Consider the following 21,560-nt stretch of genomic DNA (forward strand, 5'->3'; position numbering starts at 1 on the left):
TTTTTTTTCGTATTAGCAACACTATATTCTATTCTCGTAAGAATTCCTTTTGTGCATTTCTTGTGCATGCTTTGTGCATTCTCTGACAATCGCTTACTTTACTTTAAGCTTTGAACTTTTTTCTCTCTCGCCCCCTTCAAAACTCTCACACTAAGCTTTATGCATGAAAAGCTCTTTGATGATATCGAAAAGTTCAACAAGCTCTTCCCCGAGAAAGTCACAATTTACCGCTTTATGATAAAATCCTTTCCAATAATGGAAGATTCTCAAAGCTGAAGAACTTTCACTTTATAGTGATAGAGTCTTGAAAACTTTCTCAACCTCCTTCTAAGGTTTAAAAGGTACCTATGTAAAAAATCCAGGATTAAAACATAATAAAAAAAAATAACAAAGTTAGATTTAGGAGCATTTGTGCATTGAGGGCATTGAAAGAGAATATCCCAGGGGCGGGTCAAAAGCTAAATAAACAGGTGGAGCGAATCACCCCTCAGACTGTTCTCGTTGAAAATGTTTGGCAAAGTGATGAAATCCCCCTAAAAGCTTCTTGGATGCCAAAGCTTTTAGGGGCGCAATGCAATGAAGCAAAACACAATCTATTTAAGATTAAATCCCTTTTGGTTCGGTCCCTTTGAGATTTCACAACTGTATACTAGCACAATAGGAAGGATAAAAAATACTTTAGCAGAAATTGGGGTAAAAAGTGGCACTCATATTTTTCTCTGAAAACCCCCTATAAAGGATTTTCAAGGAAAAATTCCTTTTAAAGATTTTTTTACTCTGTCGAATTATACGTTTAATTTAACAAAAATAAAGAAAAAATATTTTTGCCGTAATAAATAAAATATTTACACATAAATTTTTTTAATTGCAAAAGGAGTTTATTCGTATATGTATGAGCTAAATAAATGCGAGGAAGTAATTGAGGTACGCGTGCATAAACTTATAGAGAATTTAAAAAAAAAAGAATACGAGAAAACTTCTCGATTTTCACTGGAATCTCCTGAAATAAAACTGTAAAGATTTTCGCAAAAATGTAAATAATGACGTCAGTGCTTTGTTTTTCATTGACTCTTTCAATAAAAAGAGCATTCATACAAATTCATCATTGATGATTTTTGTTAGGTTTTTTATATTACAATTGTGACGTCATTGTTTATATTTTTGAGCAAATTTTTGACATATTTACCAAGTGGGAAATCTGAAAATTTTTTCGGTATTTCTTCTTTTTCTTCTTTCACTAACAAGATTACTGCTATTCCTATTCCCTTTTGGAATGAGAGTTTTAGTCATACAGAAACAGGTAAGCTCCTTTAAAATAAAAGAAACATAATATAAGAATGATCTATCATAAGAATCACCAAAAAATATATCAAATGAAAAAGTTGTGAGAGTCAAACGCGGGATCTGACCTTTAGAAAATACTCTTTTATTACTTCTGCGACGTTTCGGAGATTTATTTCTCCTTCCTCAGGCCTGCAAATACATTGTGGATAATTTCTTTATATAATTTTCTAATTTTTTAACATTTTAAAAAATTTCTTTTTAACTCCAATCTTTAGTTAAAATTTAATGCAAAAATAGCAGATAATTGAGTGATTCTTTTTTTTATATATTTTTTTTCCTTCACAATGAATCCACAATTATAGAACGAATGTAAAATAATCCTCGAAGAATGAAGAGATCGAAGAGACTTTACGGGTGCACTGAAAAAAAAAGCTCACAAATGAATTTATAGAGTTGTAAAAGAAAAGCACAATGGGTTTCCATTGAAAATTTATGTTTCATTTTACATCATCTCATTTAAATATATTTTATTTACAAATAATTCTCTTCCACTATAGCGACATAAACAATTTTTTTCTCCTCCTCTCCTTGCCAATCAGTTCTGCATGCGGGAGACCATTCAACCTTTTTTTTTTGTTTAATTCAGTAATAATTCGATGGGGGATGATTTTATGAAAATATCTGCAAATGATTCTACTGTGTGCGATTCACCATCAGTTTTTTTTTTTTTTTCAAATATAATGCATCAATGCAAAATCCCCATCATTGTTATCACACTGCATATTTTTGCAATGCTCCGATAAATTCCAATTGTGGTTCAATGATGCAGAAACACAAAATATCACATCTCCATAATTTTATCATAAATATTTTTTTCACTATATTTATATTACTATATTATTCCTATGTTTTCGCATCACCATCGCGCATCGCATAATCCTCTCGACAAAATTTTCATTCAGTTTTTTTTTTCATCTACACAGAACAGTGTGTTTTATGCAAATTAGCCATCAAATTTAATATGGTATGTAGCTTTTTTTCTTTCTCTGTATTTTAATGGAGGATCCACGTCAATTTTCCATCCTCTCACAATTTATTAGCTCTTCATTAGAAATTTATGAGCTATTTACTATATTTATCATTGATTATTTGGAATTGTTTAAAATCCATCCAAGGCCAACTAAAAGGAATTTTTTTAAATGATTTTTGACCGTTTAAAATAACTCTAAGTTTTATATATCTGAAGAATAATGAAGAAGCAGCCAGAGTGTTAGAAATGTTAACGGTAGAAGTTTGAATTTGAATTTAGAACAAACTAGGCCTGGGCGAAAATAGCCATTTTTGTGATGAAATAGCCAGAGGAAAAACTTGTTGAAATTATCGCGAGGAAAAAAAGGAATTATCAGAGTAAAAATAGCCGTAAGTTGTTAAATTTATATGAAATCAAAAGAAGAATTCTTATAGATTGTATTTTGTAGGTAGGATATAGCGGAAGACGACAAATACCCGCTGAAAAGGAGTAGGAAAATCGCCCAGGTAAAAGTGAGGTTAAGTAGAAACAGGAAGGGAAATTCATTTATATATTTTGTTGAACAGGAATTAAAGAGAAAATAGAATACGTCCGGAAAGGTGGAAATAAGGGAGTTCGAAGAAGCTCAGTCGAGAAAAATGTAAGAAGACATTTGTTAGGATAGTTTAGAGATAATTTTAAACCCTTTGTAAAATTCTTTATAGATCTTCAACCACCGCCCACCCTCCTGCATAGATCCCACCTACATTGACTGAAATATATAGAACAATAGCCCATACAGTCCACATAGTTATTGCCGTCAGCAATACAGTGGTTAAATTCTGATATAAAATGAAATTTTTCTATTCATTATTTCCTTAAAACTTTTCTACATTTTTGTGTATATGTGTTTGACAATAATTCCCGAAAAACTCCTGAATTAAACAATGTTTTTACACACAAAAGCAGAGAGAAACTTGTAGAAAAATTATATAGAACGGTTTTTCATTTCATATCAGAGTCTAATCACAAGTGATACCTACAATGGATGTTCTAGTATAGGAATTGATAGATTTTTGAGTCCTTCTCCCTTAATGAGAATTTGATACAGACATTTTTAAATTTTTTAAAATGCCCTCACATTGCAGTGTATCCCGATAGCCCCCAAATACTTCAGCATAAAGAGAAAAATTTAAATTAAAAAAAAAATTATTAAAATTGATTTAAAACTATTCGATTTTATATGAAAAATATCTTTTTTATCACTTGATCTTGGATGGATTTCTTAACAATCAAAACCACACAATGCAAAATAAAATTACCCACATTACTAATCTCTGGCACGAGCATATCTCGCAATCGCTTTTCAATACTTTTCAACTCGTTTTTATTTTCGATGGTATTGACACTGGGGCGAAATATATTGTACACAAACAAATTATTAAACAAAAAAAAGTTGTAGCATAAATTTCAATAACATTCACTGGATGAATTTAAAATAAAATTTACATTAACACCATTGAGAGTAAACAGAGAGAAATTGTTAAATGGGTGATTTTTAAAGCATGATACACCAACGGTGTTTCCCCAAAAGCAATTTAAATTTTATTTATAAATTCATTTTTTAAGTATCGATGAATTGTGTTTAATTAGTTATTGTAATTATTTGTTTTATTTTTTTGTTAATTATAATGAAATCGTTTACATTTATCGAATAAATAATTAAAATCAGATATATTTTAATTATTTATTTGCGATTTTTTCTAACAGAAGAATTAGGAACGATAGAATTCTTTAAAAAAAAATTAAAAAGAAAATTAAAAAAAATGCAAATAGCATTTTTCGCGAATTTTCTTAACTTTTTTTTCGTTAGTCCTTCGTTTACTTTATTTTCACGTTTTTCTCACTTATTAGATAAAATTCAACAATATATAGAAATATGCCAATGTACAATTTTCAATTTTTTTTTTTCCAATTTAATACATAACCTATTATTTTACAAATTTTTGGTTTTAATTTTGGAGAGAAAATTATTTCTTTCGACAAAATCTTCTTCAGGTAAAAAGGCCATAATTGTAGATTTTTTTCTCTTTTAGTTTTCACTCGTAGACGTGTGAAAGCTAAATACTTTTCATATTCTTTCAATTTATCACTAAAACTATAGCTAATTTTTTTCATTAGTTCCTTTTTTCGTTCACTTTCGGACGTGTTGATGCTTTGCTTTTCCCATTACTGTCTGTTATTTAGAACCAAAATCATTTTTTAAGGATTCTTTAGCCCGAGAAAAATAAGATTTAAAAAAATTGTTTGAAGAATATGATTTTTGAAAAAAATATTTTGTTTTAATTTATAAGATCGCTATAATGTTTCAGTTCAATGTGAATATCTTATTTTTAAATGTTTACTCAACATCTATTTCCATTTAGTACATTTAATGACTCTTTTATTTATTCTCAAATATTTTTTCTCTTGCTATGTATATGGGTGATGCAAATTTTAAATCTTCAAGACGGTAGAAAAATCGATCTAAAAATGATAAGATTACGCATGTTTACGCGACGTTGTGACGTAAATAAGTTCCTATTTTGTATTATGAAATGAAGAAAATTTTTCTGGACCTAAAAAAGAATTTATCAAATGATTTTGTGAAAAATGAACCCTTCCAAGAAATAAAAATGAATTTGTAAAATGCGCAAAAAATTCTCATTTTCTGTGCATAAAATACTTTATATTGGTCACATTGCAAGTTTAATAATGAAAAATATTAAGCTACCATCTCCAAAAATAAAAAAAAAACAATTTCCATATGAATGAAAATAAATACAATATTAAAATATTATTTCTTTCGTGGAAAAACAAAAACAAAGCTTTCTTTTTTGCAGAAAAAAATAAAGCTCAACCACCAAAAACAGAGATTTCCATTGATGATTTTTTTCATTTTTCCCTCCAATATTTTTTTGGTCAGTTAATTTTTTTTTAAATATTATTTACATTTAGTTAACATCCTTAATTTTTTATCCTTTAATAACATTCACTATAACTTATCTGTCACATAGAGTTTCACTCGTCGTCCTTCGGGTGGGTAACATGTCAACTCCACTCTTGAGCTTTGGCGGTGGAAAAGTGCGATGGATGAACTTTTCCACATTAAGGGCATCCCTCATATATATATTGTTGCACTGTCCGCCCCAAAAAAGTGGCTGCCAAGTGGAGCATTCTTGCTGTCACTTACACAAGTTGACGCTCCCGGAGGAGATGATTAATTAAGATGCCAAGAAGGAGGCACCACAGCAACGGCAGGAGAGCATCAACAGATGATGTTGGTGATCCAGCTACAAGGGAGACACAAATTTATTTTCACAGCTTTTATAGGGGCAGAAAAAAAGCTTTGGGGATCTCTTTCACACAAAAAGGCTGCCTCGTGGTTTACACCCCCATCCCCCATCCTCCACTCCTCCTCTGCGACCCATCCAAAGCGTCAATTAATTTAAATCTGTGTGGAAAGCATGACTTTCAGTCTCTCAAGAGCGCGCCATGGATAGAATTTCGAAGGGTGCTCCTGTGAAAGGAGATTTTTGACACATCTTCACCCCCCCACACACACTAAGAGATAAATGATTTCGCCTTGGTGTGTGCCCCAAAAAGACGCACCAAAACCACCAATTTGTTGCCTCTCTAATCACTTTGGCATAGAGAAGTTCGTTTGCTGTGAGCTCATTGTTGCGTGGAGACTTAATTAAATGATTTTGGTACGAAACATTCGCACCCAATCACATTAAAGCCAACACAAGAAGCTTCTACTGAGGCAGCTCCCTCTAATTGATTTACAATTTTGCACGGTTATTAAATTAATTTTATATCAGTGGAGGTAATTTGAAACGAAATTTGGGGTAATGCCTATTTTTAGGCGTTCTTTGGAAGTATCTGAAAGAAATGTAGCTATCAAGGGTGATGGATGCTTGAAAAAGGGGTCTTAGGAAACTATCGTACAAGAACCTTTATTCTAAGAGTATAGTACCTAGCCTAGACTACCTAGGTACCTAGGTAATTTATTTCAGACGGTAGCAATTGCGGTTAGTGATTGACTATCCTGATGATCTCATACTTTGTTTTGTTTTTGACAGTTTTGACAAATTAATTTTGATTATTCTACTGTACCAATGTATGTATTTCGAATTAATTAAAATAATTCCATTATTTTAAGTGATTGATTTGCTTTTAATTTTGACGGATTAACTTGTATTATTTTGATTGATTAACTTGTTTTAATTTAATTTTAAATTAAATGAATTGAGTTCTGTTTTCCTGACTAGAGTAAATTTTATCCTTTCACTTCTTTAACTTTATTTGTTTCGACTGATAAAATTCGGTTATTATGACTGATTTACTTTAATTATTTTGATTGATGCCCTTCTGTTCTTTTGACTAATTTAATTTTGTTTTTTTTTAACTGAATCACTTCTATATTTTTAACTGGTAAGATTATATTATTTTTACTAATTAATTTTTAAAGTTTTCTCTTGTTCCAACTGACTGACCTTTTTAACTAAATTTTTTAATGATTGTTTACTTTAACTATTTTTTTTATTTTTACTGAAAGATTCAGTTCTTTTTTCTTTTGATTGGATGAATGAAAGCTCTTTTGAATGATTAACATTTATTCTCTTAACTAAGAGAATTTCTGTCGCTTTAAGTGATTGGAACAATGTTCTTATCTTCTATCTTTTTCATTGATAACTTCTATTATTTTGAATAATTCACTTTAATTATTTCAAAAAAAAGTAACTGATTACTTTTACTATTTTGTCAGATAAATTTTCGTTACAATTGTTCTTCTTTCTACTAAAATTCCCAATTCCAAAAATTGTCTAATTTCTTTGGAAAATATTGTTCATTTGAAAGGTCACATTCAAAAGACCAAAATATTTATTTGAAAGATTTATTTTGTGACATTTCTCACAAATTTGATACTTTTGAATAAATCATTCAGGTATATTTTGTTGTATTAACATCATTTTGTTTTCACTCCATTCTTTACCATCTTCCTCTTTAACATAACTCAAAATTTAAAAAAAAATCCGGAAAATGTAATTTCTTCTAATGAAATTCTCAACATGTTTGAATCAATAACACCCCAAAAAATAAATAAGTCAAAGATAGAGATAAATGATATTTAAAGACTACAAATTGGGAGTATGTGATCCAGAGGAAAGCTTGTGCGCCAAAAACATCCTTGGCATGAAATAATAGGAATAAATTGTTGCAAAATTTCTCCCATTTCCCCGCTTGTGTGTAGCAGATCCGGATGTAAGTGGAGCTTCGCAGATATTTATTTACACAACCGAGAAAACTCATAAAACCCACCTCACTGAGCATTCGAAGAAAACCCACAAAATCCTCTCTCTACTTGCTATGAAAAAAAAAAATGTGGATTCTCAAAAAGAAATCCTCCATATTGGGTGTTCTTTTACTTGCAAACAACTTTTCTTCTTTTTTTCTTCTCTTCATCTAAACACATCCCTCAATTTCACTGTTTCTGTCCCCATGGCTGTATGTTGGGGATGAAAAAAAAGTCCCAATGGATTTTTACGTAAATCCCTCCCCAGAGGCAATCGATATCACCTCCACCCCCGCCGCCGCAGGTTTTTATATTGCTTATTCCTTTCACGCTTAAAATGCCGCTGAATTTATTCCCAAAACATCAAGCATTTTGCCATGGAAAGGAGAAAGAAAAAAAACGAGCAATACCACCATTTGTTGAAAATTGATTCATGGGGTGGATTCAATGATCTCGCTTAGGTGAGGTGAATAAAAGAAAATTCGAGTTGGATGAGAAGGTTTCTCATACACCCAAAACACATATAACGTACTCCCGCCCCCCTCCCCAACACCCATCAATCTGCATATACGCGAAACATTTCACCTTATAAGCGCAATGTTCTTGCAAAATGTGATTTGCGTGACTTGCCAATTAGTAGTGTTTGTTCTTTAAATTGTCGCTGCAAGGAATTCAATTTAGTTCCCATCAAGACAATGCAATTTGAATAAATTGGAACATGTCGAGGCCACGAATTTCACCATATATGTATGTACTCAAATTCCTCCACCTAAATCCATCCCCGGCAATTTTTCGCATTTCCCAAAAACATCAGATAGAAAAATTCAACGTCAATATCAATACAACAGTCAAACCAATAAAATTTTTATTGTATTTTTTATGCTCAATGACAATATTATAGTATTTATAAAAAAAAATTGAATTGCCCCATGATATGGATAAATATTGAGCATTTTTTTTTTGTTATTTGCGTACAGAAAAAAATTAATTGAATTATTTAATTAGGATTGCGATTCAAATGTTTTTTTTTGCCGTTGTGAATAACAAATTTATGTATTTTATAGGGGAGTATGATGAAAATTAGACCTTTATTGGCACTTGATTTATTTTATTCTCACTAGTGACATAGAAAAAGAGGGTGCATGAGTGTCTATTAACACTCCGAAAGTTAAGGTAGGTTAGTTTTTTCCTTTTTCTTTATTTTAGAGGTCAAAAGATATTATTTTAGTCTAAAAATTAAGCATGTTTCTACACAGATTGAAAATTTCAAAAGGATATTGTCAAACATTAAAAATCGGTGAAACGTAAAAATAAACATCGAAAAGTTAGAATTAATGTCAAGAGTTAGAAAATAAATGTCAAACGTCAAAAAATAAATGCCAAATGGTTGGAAAGAAACGTTCAGCATCTAAAGAAAAAATCAAGAGTTAGAAAATAAGTGTCAAAAGTTGGAAAAGACCCAACACATTAGAATTAATCTCCAAGGTTTGAAAAGAAATGTCAAAAGCTAAAACAAACATACAAAATTAGAATAAGTGTCAGGAGTTTTAAAAGAAACATCAAACTTTAGAATAAACGTCAAAAGTTAGAATCGATTTTAATAATTTAAAAAAAATGTTAAGAGTTTGAACAAATGTTAAAAGTTTGAAAAAATCAAACTTTAGAAAAATAAAACCAACAAAAATCAAATCAACAAAGTTTTGAAAAAAACGGTAAACACTTCCAAAGTTTCGATCATTGACAGAAAGAAAACATCAAACGTTAGAAAAGGTACGTCAACCATTAAAAAAAAATTAACATAAATGCTACAATTATTAATTTTTGTTCAATAAATCCTAATCTTCACAAACCTCGAATTCTATGTCATTACTTTTTTAACCCTCTTTTGTTTTCTAAAAGCACTCCCTTGAAAAAAATTCTGACTACGTCCATCATTCTAGTTAATCTATAAGTATACTATTGTATCTTTAAAATTCTTTTTTTTTTTACAAACAAAGGCTTTGAAATGTTTTTTTTTAGTTAAAAGCTAGAGAAGTATTCATAAGAGGAGAAGATAAATCTTTCTTATTTATTGAAAAAAAATCAAACAGTGTCAGACTTAGGCCACGCCCCCCTAACAATTTAACGTGAACTTAAGCGAGGAAACATACAATCAATTTTAGGGCTTAAGATGAAGCAGAATTTCCCTGTGAATGCATAAATTCACTTCGATTTTCTAATCCTTTCACCCCTATTGTACATATAATGAGATCCCCAAAAATCCCCATTTGAAATTCGCTGCATAAATTGTAACTCACCGTAGTAAATGGTCTCTCGTCGTGCAGTGTAATTTGTCCCAGGAATTGTTAGGGCACAGTTGAAGGTGACCGGTGGATCCAAATGGGACTTTGGTACTCTCCAAGTGAGAATTGATTCGTACATTCCATCCTCCTTGCGTCTCTTCTTCTCCGTACCCGTATCAACGAGCATGTCGTTCACCCTGTAAAATACATTAGACACGGTGCAGGGTTAATCTACTGTACGTACAAAATTGTCAATAAATTTTAATGAAAAACCATTTATTGAAATGAAAAAAAAATTACAACCTGTGCGGGATTTTCAATTAAATTTTCTCATTCATTTTAGGGTTCATAGATAAAAATGTTGCAAAATGTTAAAGAAGAGCATTATTTTAAGTTTCAATAAATGCGAATTTAAATGGCTGTTAAAGGTACTAAAATTTATTAAGTTAAATCCAAGATTTTAGAGACATTTAAACTTTTAAAAATAACTTTAAACGGAAATGTTGCCTCACGAAGAAATTCAGCAAACTAAGCTCGGTATAATAAAAACGTTTTTTGCAAACCCTCTATTAGATCATTTCAACGTAAACGATTTGCCAAATTGTGTTACAAACTGAAGAGAAGGTGGGTTATACTTACGTGAGCGTTAACGATGGCTCCGGGAAGACCTTCAGCGTTGAGCACTCCACCACGATAAAATTCTCATCATCACAGCAATTGTAGCTCAATTGAAAGTCCTTATCGGGTACTACGAGAGTGAGGGAGAAAAATAAAATTGAATTTGCAATTATTTTGGTGAAGAAAAAACCAGGCTCATGGTGAACGTACCAACTATAAGAAGATGAGCGGATTTTCTATCTTGAGACTGAAACGTCTGAACGGAGCAAGCATACTCGCCCGACATATTCCATTGAGGCCTTATGATGGCAACAGCACGATGCTTTGAATCAGATTGCACAGAAGCCTCGTACTTTGTGTCCACACGCCCACGCAGGAAGGACAAAGGGAAGGGCTTTGAGCCGGGTATCCATTGATAAACAGGCTGCTCATTTCGCAACCATTTGAGCACAAAACCCGATTCTCCTGGATCCACTTCGTACTCACAGTCAAGGATTAGTGGCTGCCGGACGGCATTGGGTTCCTCGTCAAGCACATACGTTGGTGGGACACTTAATTCCTTAATTTTTACACCTGTACCCCCACCTGAAATGACAGCAACAAACCACATAAAAGGAATATTAGTGTGATTGAATTTCACGCAGACAAAAGACTCATTACATATATGTATAGGTTGGTACAGGCTACATGATATTTTGAGCATATTGTCCCCATTTTCCGCTCAACATCATGCGAAAACTCTTATCAAAGGGAAAATGAACTGACCGAAAATTAAACCATTTTGAGGATAAAGGAATATATGAGAAGGGAAAATCAAACAAACCCCCAAATGCAAAATTTTGAACTGTTTAAAGGCCAAATTATGGATCCAAATAATCGTTTCTTTATCATAATAAATTGTAGAATATTCCTGGTTATTTTCAAGTATATTTATTATATTTTTTTAATAATTGTGAAAATTGAATAAAATGTATTGACAAAAGCAAAATTCTCGCAAAAGTTCGATATCTATCGATCTAATGGATAAACATTTCTCTGGAAAATTATTTAATTTTTATCAAATTCCACGTGAAATATTTCTTTGGAAATATAATTTGCTTAATTGCTTCATATCCATTAAATTCAATTAAATCGCATAAATTGAGTTTTAAGTGGTTTTAAGTACATAATATATGTAATTATAATCAACCACCATAAAGTATACTAATAATATAATCTATAAATAATTTTTGAAAAATTTATTTTAAAATTTTTTAATTAACTATCATTTACAAACACTGAGAATAAGAGAGGGTGGTTCAAATATGAACTCTTTTACTTTATTTTAATACTTTTTTAATAAATACAATTATTGTTAATTTTTTTAACCTTCCCCTTTTCTTATTTGAGCCGGACGTCAATCCGACATCAGCACAGTCTTTTTTAACCCTTTCACGTAGAATTTAAATAAATTTATTTATTATTCTAAGTTTCAAATGGTACCTACGTTAAATTTGTCTAAAATAGGCCAAAAAACTTTTTCTTTGTCTGAAAAATGTCCTCTAGAAACATCTTCGGTATAAATATCGCGATACAAAGACCGAATGTTTCAATGTTTCGTGTTTCAAGCAGTCGCAAATGAATTAAATTTCTCATATTGAAAACGAAAAAACGATGAAATATTTTTCATAAATTTGAACTTTAAATTCCAACCTTGAAGTTTTTTTTAATTGAATACATAAACTCATACAAAAATTCCTTTTAAAACATTATTCAAAATAAACCTCTATGGCTAGGAATTAATCCTTCATCTCCTAATGATTTTTCCTGAAATTCTCTCTCAAATTAAGTTGAGCGAAATTTTTGGTGACATCAAAATAGATAAAGTGATTTTTCCAACAAGCGCCAAAGCTTTTTTTTCTGCATAGCTTCCCGCATAGCAATCAGATGTGAAAAAAGCTTGGCAGGGAGCATTTTGCACAGAAAGAGAATAAATTGGTTGTGGGAGGTATTTCCGGGAGAAATTTTTCCAATGAATCTACCCCACGCGATATGTATGTGTATATTTTCCCCTATGTAGATCTTTTGTTCCTCTATCACTCACCCACCCACACAGCTACCTCCCTCCCTCGTAGAGCGTTTGTTTTTCCCGCGACTACCTCTCGAGTCAGATACTTGTGGCTATGTTATGTGGAGGGTGGATGGAAAAAAAAGCACTTCTAGGGGGCAAACGGCAAAAATTTATTTGTGTACTTCAACACCCCATGCCATCAAAGTCATAAATTCACGAACGCAAAACACGAATTTATTGGCTCTATCTGGTGACATTATATTTTCCTTGTGACAACATGATTTATGCTATTAGATGATTTATTTGCAATTCAGCCAAACCTCCCTCCGAAACGTATACAATGTGGAGAGTGCCAGAATTTTCAAGTGGCCCCCTCAACATCGTCCACATTCCACTCCACACCCCCTCGTTCACATAGAATCATTCAACAGGATGAATAGAAAAGGCACACCCCCTCCTTTTCCAACTTCGAGGTAGGTATGGTGGCAATGAGTGAAGGAAAAGGAGATGTTTGGCAAATAGAAAATTCATGGGGAAATTGTTTAATTAAATTTATCAAAGCAAACAATATATTGCAAACTCCGAGAAGTACAAACGTACACCAACATTGAATATGATACGAGACTTAGGCTGAACGAAAGCCATATCAATTTAGATGGACTATAAGTTTTACCAAAGAGCCTTAAGCAGTCAGAGTTAAGTACATATAATGTATAGAGTTCTCATCCATATATATTTCAACCCAAGGAGAGAAATCGCTTGAAAATAGGGAAAATTTTCGAAAATCCGTCGGCAGGGATACGGCGAGAATTGGTCAAAATTTCGACGCCTTGACGAAAAATGGGGAATAAAAATCCCAATTTTTCTGTCGAAAGTTCGTCGAAAGCATCTTCCCTATTTCTGCCCAATTGGGAAGCTTTGTCGAAACGTGGCCGACCATATTTCGACGGACCGTCGAAATAGGGCAGAAATAGGGAAAATTTTCGAAAGTATGTCGACATGTATTGCCTTGATTTCCTCATTATTCTTCTCTTTCTCTCCAATGATATTCAATTCAAACAACATATTTTTATATTCTTCTGCTCTTTTCACACATCACATGATTATATTGGGGCCTCCATGGCGTTATTTTACATGACAACAATAAAATGCCAAGACAAAATGGAACACGATATTAATAAATATTAATATTTTTATATTGCGACTTATCCTGACGCTTGGTCTTTGGAAAACCATGCCACACCCTTTTCCCGTCATGAATATTTGCCATAGGCGATAAAATGCCATTGCATTTCACAAATTCAAATTTTTAATTATATTTTAATTGCACATAAAAAATGAAATTTCCCAAAACCTTGTTGAAAGTATTTTTAAAATTTCTTTACACATCCTGAAACATGTTGGTCAACTTATTTTGGATGCAAAAGTCTCAGATAATTAATAAATCGAATTTAATTTTAGCAAGTAAATTTTTGATTTGCCGCGCACGAATAAGTACGCCATTGAGCTCATTAACCTCTAAACCTTAAAGTCCATCTGTTGACAAAATATGAAATCAAAAATCTGGAGAAGGGCAGAAATTGGGAAGAAATAGGGCAAAAATTGGGAAGATTGTCGAAAGCATGTCGAATATTAGTCGACAAGTTGCCTTATTTTTTCCCAATATTTAAGGAAATGGAGGAAGGAAAAATTTCGACAGACTGTCGACACCCAATTTCCTATTGGAAAGAGGGTCGAAACTTTTTCGAAATATTTTCCACTTGGTCTGCCCAATTTTTTTCCTTAAAAATAGGGCAGAAATTGGGCTGCTTGATAAGGAAATATGCCGAATATATTTCGAAAGATGATTTCCTTCCAAAATAGGGCAGCTACTTTCGACATATTTTGGAAATTATTTCGACATAGGGCAGCATTTGGGAAAGTAGGTCTCGTTGGGAAGGCATATGTATTGACTAAAGATGCATGAGAGGGAATGTAGAAATGTTATATAGATTAATCATAAATACACAATGAAATGTAACAGCTTTGGTATATGTACCAATTGTAACTGAATATCCATAAGGAAATTCTACGTGATTTGTAACATATTTGTGTTATTTAGTAAATACAAAGGAGGATGCGCTAAAATTGGAACAATTCAGATTTGGCATTCAAATCTGTTACAAAGATTAGTTTAGTTAAACATCACAAAATTATTCTAAAATTTAATTCTAAAAACCAAATAAACATTTTATCCTCGTTTTATAAAAAAAGTATTAAAAAAATAATTGGGTGTGTCGCTTTGCTTCTTAATCTAACAAAAATAATTGTTTTTTGGTTAACATAAAACCCCAGTCTCACCTATAACTAATACAAGGGATACAAATTACGTAAAATTTGACGAAAGAATTGATGATTAACAGCAGGAACAGAGAATTTTTTTTAATTAAAAATGTTTTAATGAGAAAAAAATAATTTTGAGAATTTAAATGGAATGGAAATTACTGAATGATTTAAAACTTTTCCCCACTAATTTTTCTTAGAAAAAGATGACTATGGAATTTTTTAATACTTTAAATAAAGTATTTTCCAAGTAATTTACTCTCAGGGTTACTTTTACTCACTCAAGGTTCCAAGAACAAACACATAACTTCCTTATTTCAACCCTTTAACACTCTTAAAGAACTTTTCGGGATTGAAAATTAAACTTTCCACCCCCCATCTCTGAACTTTGGAATTTTTTCCGGGGAATTTTGCAGTTATCTACATATTGGAAAATCCCAGGTAAGACAGTTCGAGTTTCATGGGAAAAAATTTAAAATGTCTGACAAGTTTTTTTTGCATAAAGTTTCTTGCAAAATTAAATTCTTCAATGGGAAAGAATTTTCTTATACCATAGTGTAAGAATGCATTTTGCTGCGTTTGACAAATTAAATCGTTGTGTAATACGTTCTTTTATTCAACTTTACGTGATGGAGGGGATTTGTCAATTGCACTGACAAGTTGTATGTTATAGAGACAAGAAAGTTCAATTCGTTTAGCACGCGGTGGTGATATTGCAGATTTGTCTGTTTCAAGAAGTTTCTAAACTCTCTAAATCTTCCGAATCGAACGTGAAAGTTTAAAAGTGTCGCTTTAGAACAATTATAAAGTTCAAAAAGGAATGTCAAACAACACGTCAAATTGTAACAAGTTTCAAAAATCAAACGTCAAAGAATGAGTGTCAAAAAATCTCAAAGTTTTATTCAACAACAGAATAGCTCATCAGACATTATTAATCACTGAAACCCTTTTAAATTGACAGTCTGAAGTTTTAATAAATGTCAGATATCAATAAACGTGAATGAATGATTAGCTAATTTCAAACGTCAAAGAAGAAATGTCAAAAAAATAGTTTCCCATTTCACATAAAGAACATTATGATGGACATAATTGTTTCCTCAACACAAAATTGAACTAATATGTCTGAATCAATAAATGTCAAAAAGTCAACCGTTAAATAATAAACGTCAACTAGAAAAGTGAAATAAAAATCATCAAGAGAATTATTTAAAATGAATGAAAAAAATCCCTTTTATTAACAGTTTGAGATATTATAACATCAAATGGAATAGAAATTACCTATGTACATCAGTTATCCATATTTTCATAAAGATAATAATATAACGCAATATAACGTAAAGAAAGTAATCCCATCTCATAAGAAATGTCAAAAAAAAATCAATTCACTCCTCAATTATACCTTAATTGACAGTTAAAGAAAAATCAAATGACACATGTCAAGTACATTATCGTAATAAAAGAGCGCATGTTTCAATGTTTTTATGTTTCACGTTAGACGCAAAAGGGTTAACAGCATCGATAATCTAAAAAAAATTAAATGTCAAATAAATTGTGTCAACAAGCAAATGTCAAATAAGATTAGGAGAGGGCGGGGCTAATAAAGTCACTTAAGGGTTTGGAAAAGCCGAAAATATCATATTTCCTAGCTAGGTAGATCAAAATGATCTGAGAAAGAGTTGTAGGGCAGTAAATTCCCTAAAGAAATGAGCTATTCATTTCGCTTTATCTGTTTGGGAAATATTATATTTTGAGCTTTTTCTAAACCCTTAAGTGATTTTTTTAACCCCGCTCTCCCCTACGTCAAAGAATAAAATCATAATGTCAATTATTATATATTTCATTTTATAACTGTCAATAAACTCAAATTTGTTATTGTTTAAAGTCTAAATTTAAGTTCAAGCTCAATAAATTGCTAATGCAACAATCTCAACAATATTTGCTGTAACAATGTCAGAAATATATAGGTTACGTATTGATCAATGCTTTACAAACTTTGGAACAATATTATTGTCCATTCTCATTGACAGCGATCAATTAAATGAGGCTACTGGGGGAATATTATTAATGAAAACTGATATTGATATCAATAAAAACATTTTAATAATAAAAATTAGTAAATACATTTAAATTGAAATCCCTGGAGCTGCTGCAGTTTTTTTATTATTATGTACGTTCGAAATGGTTATTGGGGGCAATAAGCAATTAAAAATTATTATATACAAACAACCGCTATGATATTTATGTTGAAATGTGTGAATAAAAAAAAGTCAAACTGAAAGCAATTCAGTTGAAGGGGGTTGTTTGTTGTATTATTGTGGTCTATTGCGGGGTGGTGAAATTGATATAAATTTATTACTCATTCTCTATCCCATTGTGTCCAATTCAACGATATATCCACGGGGGGTGACTCTTTTCTTTTCTTTTTTTGTCACACAAAGAATGGGGGGGGGGTGAGTATAGGGGGTGGTAGTAAAAGGCAGTAGAATGATAAAGAAAAGGTGAATTGTTCTCCCTTTGAACAAATCACCCTGTCGGAAGAAAATCCCTAATGACACTCTAATGGTGTTTGTTGTTTCAGTCAGACCATTCCACCCACTCACCCCCCCCCCTCTCCACCGGGGCGACCATATCGTGAAGAAGAGAAAGTACCCAATTCCTCTATTAGAATAATTGTCAAGTAAAACCAAAAGAGCCCAGAGACGAAATTTGAGTGTTTGAGAGTGGAATTTGTGTTGGATCTTCCCTCGTTACCCCCTCAACATTTTTGGGGAGTTTTGCTGTTTCCTCCCCCCACCCCCCAGGAAAACCCCATTGTTTTCTAACATCTCCATTTGCGTTACTTGTGGCATAGAAAATAGCAGTGTTTTGTATTTCTACGGGAAATGATTGCAGGAAAGTACAGTGAAAGTGGCCATTGAGGTTGAAAGTTTCTCTTGCACGTCTACCGGGTAACTGGAGGCGATGTCTCGTACATTCTCATAATATTCAACCCCTTGAAATATATACCTATCTGTATGTATTGTATACACTACGAGGTGGAAAGAATTCATTTGAGGTGCTAATGTAGGTATGGGGTAGATAATTTATATTCATAATTTAAGCCACGAAACTCAGTGAGAAATGTGAACCACAAACTAACCATTTAGTTCCTGTAAGAAAATTTATTAGCCACACATGGAGAATAATTCGACCAAAAACTCCTGGTATGTTCCACATAAGAACTTACACCTCTACTGTCTTCCCTTTTAGCATATACAATCCGGAAACTTTCATTCATTCCCTTTCTAACAGGAAGAAGATTTTCAAACCCCAATGGGTGGGAAGAAGTACATACAACAAAAGCATCCGAGGTTCAGGTGAAAATGCAATGGGTGGAAAAATACATAAGAAGAGTTGATACATTTAGTCTTAAGATTAGAGATACAGCATGACGGAATATTGGCTTCTAAAGGCATAAACACTGTGATAACTTAAATAAAGGCATAAGAAGTAGAAAATATGTGAAAAGAAATTTCACTACTTTTCCGTCGTAGTCAGGGGTAGAAAATTTCGTCCAAAAGAAAGAAATTTTCTATCCCTGGCGATGACAGAAAAAGCACTAAAATTCTCTCACACCAGGTTCAACATTATAAATGTGAAAAAAGTGAGATTACCCAATAAATTTGTTTAGAAAAAAATGTCTCCGCGTTTTAGCACCCCGACAGCCCACTAATATTTTTGTCTAAATCTGACAGAACTAATTACAATAAAAGGTTATCATTATAATTTAATTTGAGACTTTAATTTTAGAACTTTTTGTAATCTAATTTCTGCACTTTTTATTGCAATTTTCGCATTTTTATTGCATTTTTGCACTTTATATTACATTTTACTTTCTCTTCAAGAATATTAATATTAATTTTTTTAGGTTCTTGTTAAAATTACACCTACAGTCATACCCCGCTTAATCAAGTCTGGGTTAAACTCTTCTCACCCATTAATTTCAATGCGTAAGAAGAGTTTAACCCAGACTTGATTATGCGGGGTATGACTGTATTTCCTTTATTTTCTCTGCTCACAACTCTGTCAAAATGTGGGGGTGGTGGAAATGAAAGAGAGCACACAACGTGAGATACCCCCTGGAGAAAATTCTCAAGAAGATTGGCGGTGTATAAATAAAGAGATAGGAAGGCTCTATAAATTTCTCACAAGTCTTCCCTCATACTTTACATTTCGTATGGAATTCTTTTTTCATACCACGTCTTATAGCAAAAATTCTTGGAACTCATTCAAAATTTTATGAAGAAAAACTATGATGAGTGGGTTAGATTTTATTGACCGCGAAAAATTTCATTTTCTCCCTTTTTCTTGTTGTAGAAAAAAAATGTTCCCTGTCATTGCATATCTTCTCAAATTGAAATGAAAAAAATGTCAACAGCACTGATCATTTGGGAAAACGTACTGGAAAATTCTTGGGAAGTATTTTGGTCTTCCGTTGAAGCAGTGTCGCGAAAAAATAAATAAATTGAAACTTGGTTTGATATACAACTGTGACGAAAGGAAATTGCAAACTCTGTGGGAAATCTCTCGATGCTATCGATGTCAAAAGTTTGTTAAAAGTTACCACGATAAATAAATGTCATACTTTTTCTGCCACTGCCTGCTGAAATAATTGGAAAACCCCGATTTAAGGCCTATTTCCCCCCCCCCCCAATTGTAGGCTATAAATTGACGATTGGAGATTTTTATAACGCACTAAATTTGTCAAATAAACTAAAAAGATTTAATACATTGCGACTAGTGCGAAAACAAACTAAAAGATATTTAAAAAAAAGAATTTTTTTTAAAAGAATTGTTGAAAGGATAGCATATCAAGCAAAAATTGCCCCAAATATTCTCACAATAAATATACATCCCCCTTTCAAATGATTAAGTTTTTTAGGCAATTTTCCCACGATACCATTATGCAATGTGAGGTGGATGGGGGACATTTTTCAATAATATTTTCATGGGAAATGTGAAAAACGTGACATGGTTTCCTAGTTTGTGCCTCTAAACAGCCATAAAAATTCCCTAAAGGGCGCCAGAGAGCAAAAGAATGGGTCCATAATGGCTCTTTTTCGCAGCAAAGGCGGGAAATTGAGAGCAATCACAGCGCAATAAATTTAAAAGCGATCAATTTTTCAACCAAAAAAAAAGAGTCAGCAAAATTGAGACTTCCGCCATCGATAAATTGTGTGAGTTTTTTTTTTCTTAGTTTTGCAAAAAAAAACCTCGACCCATTGGATGTATTTGCTTTCGCCTTGGGGACCCCCCGAGCACTCCCTAATGATAGCAATTCCACCCTCGAGGAAATCATCTGTCGATTTGGACAGTGTGGGGGTGGGTGTGATTGCTGGTTTTTTCTTCTTCTAACTCTTCTCAAGCACTCAATACACAGGGGTGGGTTAAATGTGAAAAAGGGTCTCCTATATTGCTACCCCTTTTCCACTATCCACTCCTCATTTTTCTCCACACACCCCCTCCCCCAATAGCCTCAAGAATATAGTGCTAAAGATTTCACAAAACGCTCAACCCCCCGTTGGGGTGCACTCGAAAATTGTACCATAAATTCTCCCTCGGAATCTGATAGATGCTTTCATTTCTTGGAAAGATGGGCAAGTGCTTTTGTCCACGAAGTGTTTGGAAAAGGAGGAAGTCATTAATTTTTTTTTCAACTCAATAGAGGCTTTCGATTTAAAGGAGGTTTTCCTCGCGATTGAATCTCTGAGTGATGGAAAGAGCATCACGAAGAGGCGGCAATTTTTTTTTTCTTAAAGTAGTTCAGGCCATTTCCATCACGATAATTTTTAAATTTGTACACTCTGGTGCAAAAATATAGGAACACCTTTTTTATTATTAATTGAGGAGGGGTAGAATTGAGGGATTTTTATAACTGAATTAAAAAAAAGTAATCAAATGTTTGAATTTTATACGAACTAAGCCTAAAAACGACTAAATTCTAGCCTAAAAACAACTAAATTCTAGCCTAAAAACTACTAAATTCCAGCCAAAAACGACTTAATTCTAACCTAAACCCGATTAAGTTCAAGCTGAAAATTTATTCGTTTTTCTTTATCCTTAAAATACTTAAATTGAGAAGCAAAAACTAAAAAGTACTTGAATCAAGCCTAAAAAGTACAAAATTCATTCCTAAAACGTACTAAATTTAAGCACAAAAGTGTTAAACTCAAGCTGAAAAAAATTAATCGGTCGATCTTTGGAAATATTCTGGTTATTTCACCCCTTAAGGTTATAGATACATAGCTACAGAAAAATGTCCCTATACTTTTGCACGCAAGTCTAAATGAGATGGAAATGTGAAAATGGAATTGTTAAGTGCACGTGGAAAGTTTCTATGTGATTTGCAATCGGACAAAAATGGGTGGGATTCCAACTCCTTAGCAACTTCCACGGGGAATACTCACACTTGATCCATTCTATGATTAATGAAGTGGTTTCGCGGAGCTGGTGGTAGTGGGAGTGGGTAGGAAAAAAGTTCCGGAGCTTCATAAAATGCCAAGTTGAGTCTCTTTTGCATTTTTCAGCGCATATTGCTCCTATATATAGGAGTGGTGGGGTTATATGCTCTCCGCGTGCACTCTGGCATAGTTCCCAAGAGGGAGCGCATACCCACTG

The 21,560-nt window shown here is 32.5% G+C and overlaps 1 protein-coding gene across 1 annotated transcript in view; it reads right to left on the reverse strand.

The window, feature by feature from the left end:
• Positions 1-1,756: 1,756 nt before the first annotated feature.
• Positions 1,757-21,560, reverse strand: part of LOC129795900 (uncharacterized) — a 33,585-nt gene continuing 13,781 nt past the window's right edge. The window contains exons 3-6 of the mRNA XM_055837447.1: positions 10,742-11,116; positions 10,553-10,661; positions 9,929-10,110; positions 1,757-5,625 (exon numbers count right to left, since the gene is read on the reverse strand). Coding sequence (XP_055693422.1) covers positions 5,522-5,625; positions 9,929-10,110; positions 10,553-10,661; positions 10,742-11,116 — 770 coding nt within the window. The 3' untranslated portion in view covers positions 1,757-5,521. The remainder of the gene's footprint in view (positions 5,626-9,928; positions 10,111-10,552; positions 10,662-10,741; positions 11,117-21,560) is intronic.

The sequence above is a fragment of the Lutzomyia longipalpis genome, chromosome 4 (assembly GCF_024334085.1).
Source record: "Lutzomyia longipalpis isolate SR_M1_2022 chromosome 4, ASM2433408v1".
NCBI lineage: Eukaryota > Metazoa > Arthropoda > Insecta > Diptera > Psychodidae > Lutzomyia > Lutzomyia longipalpis.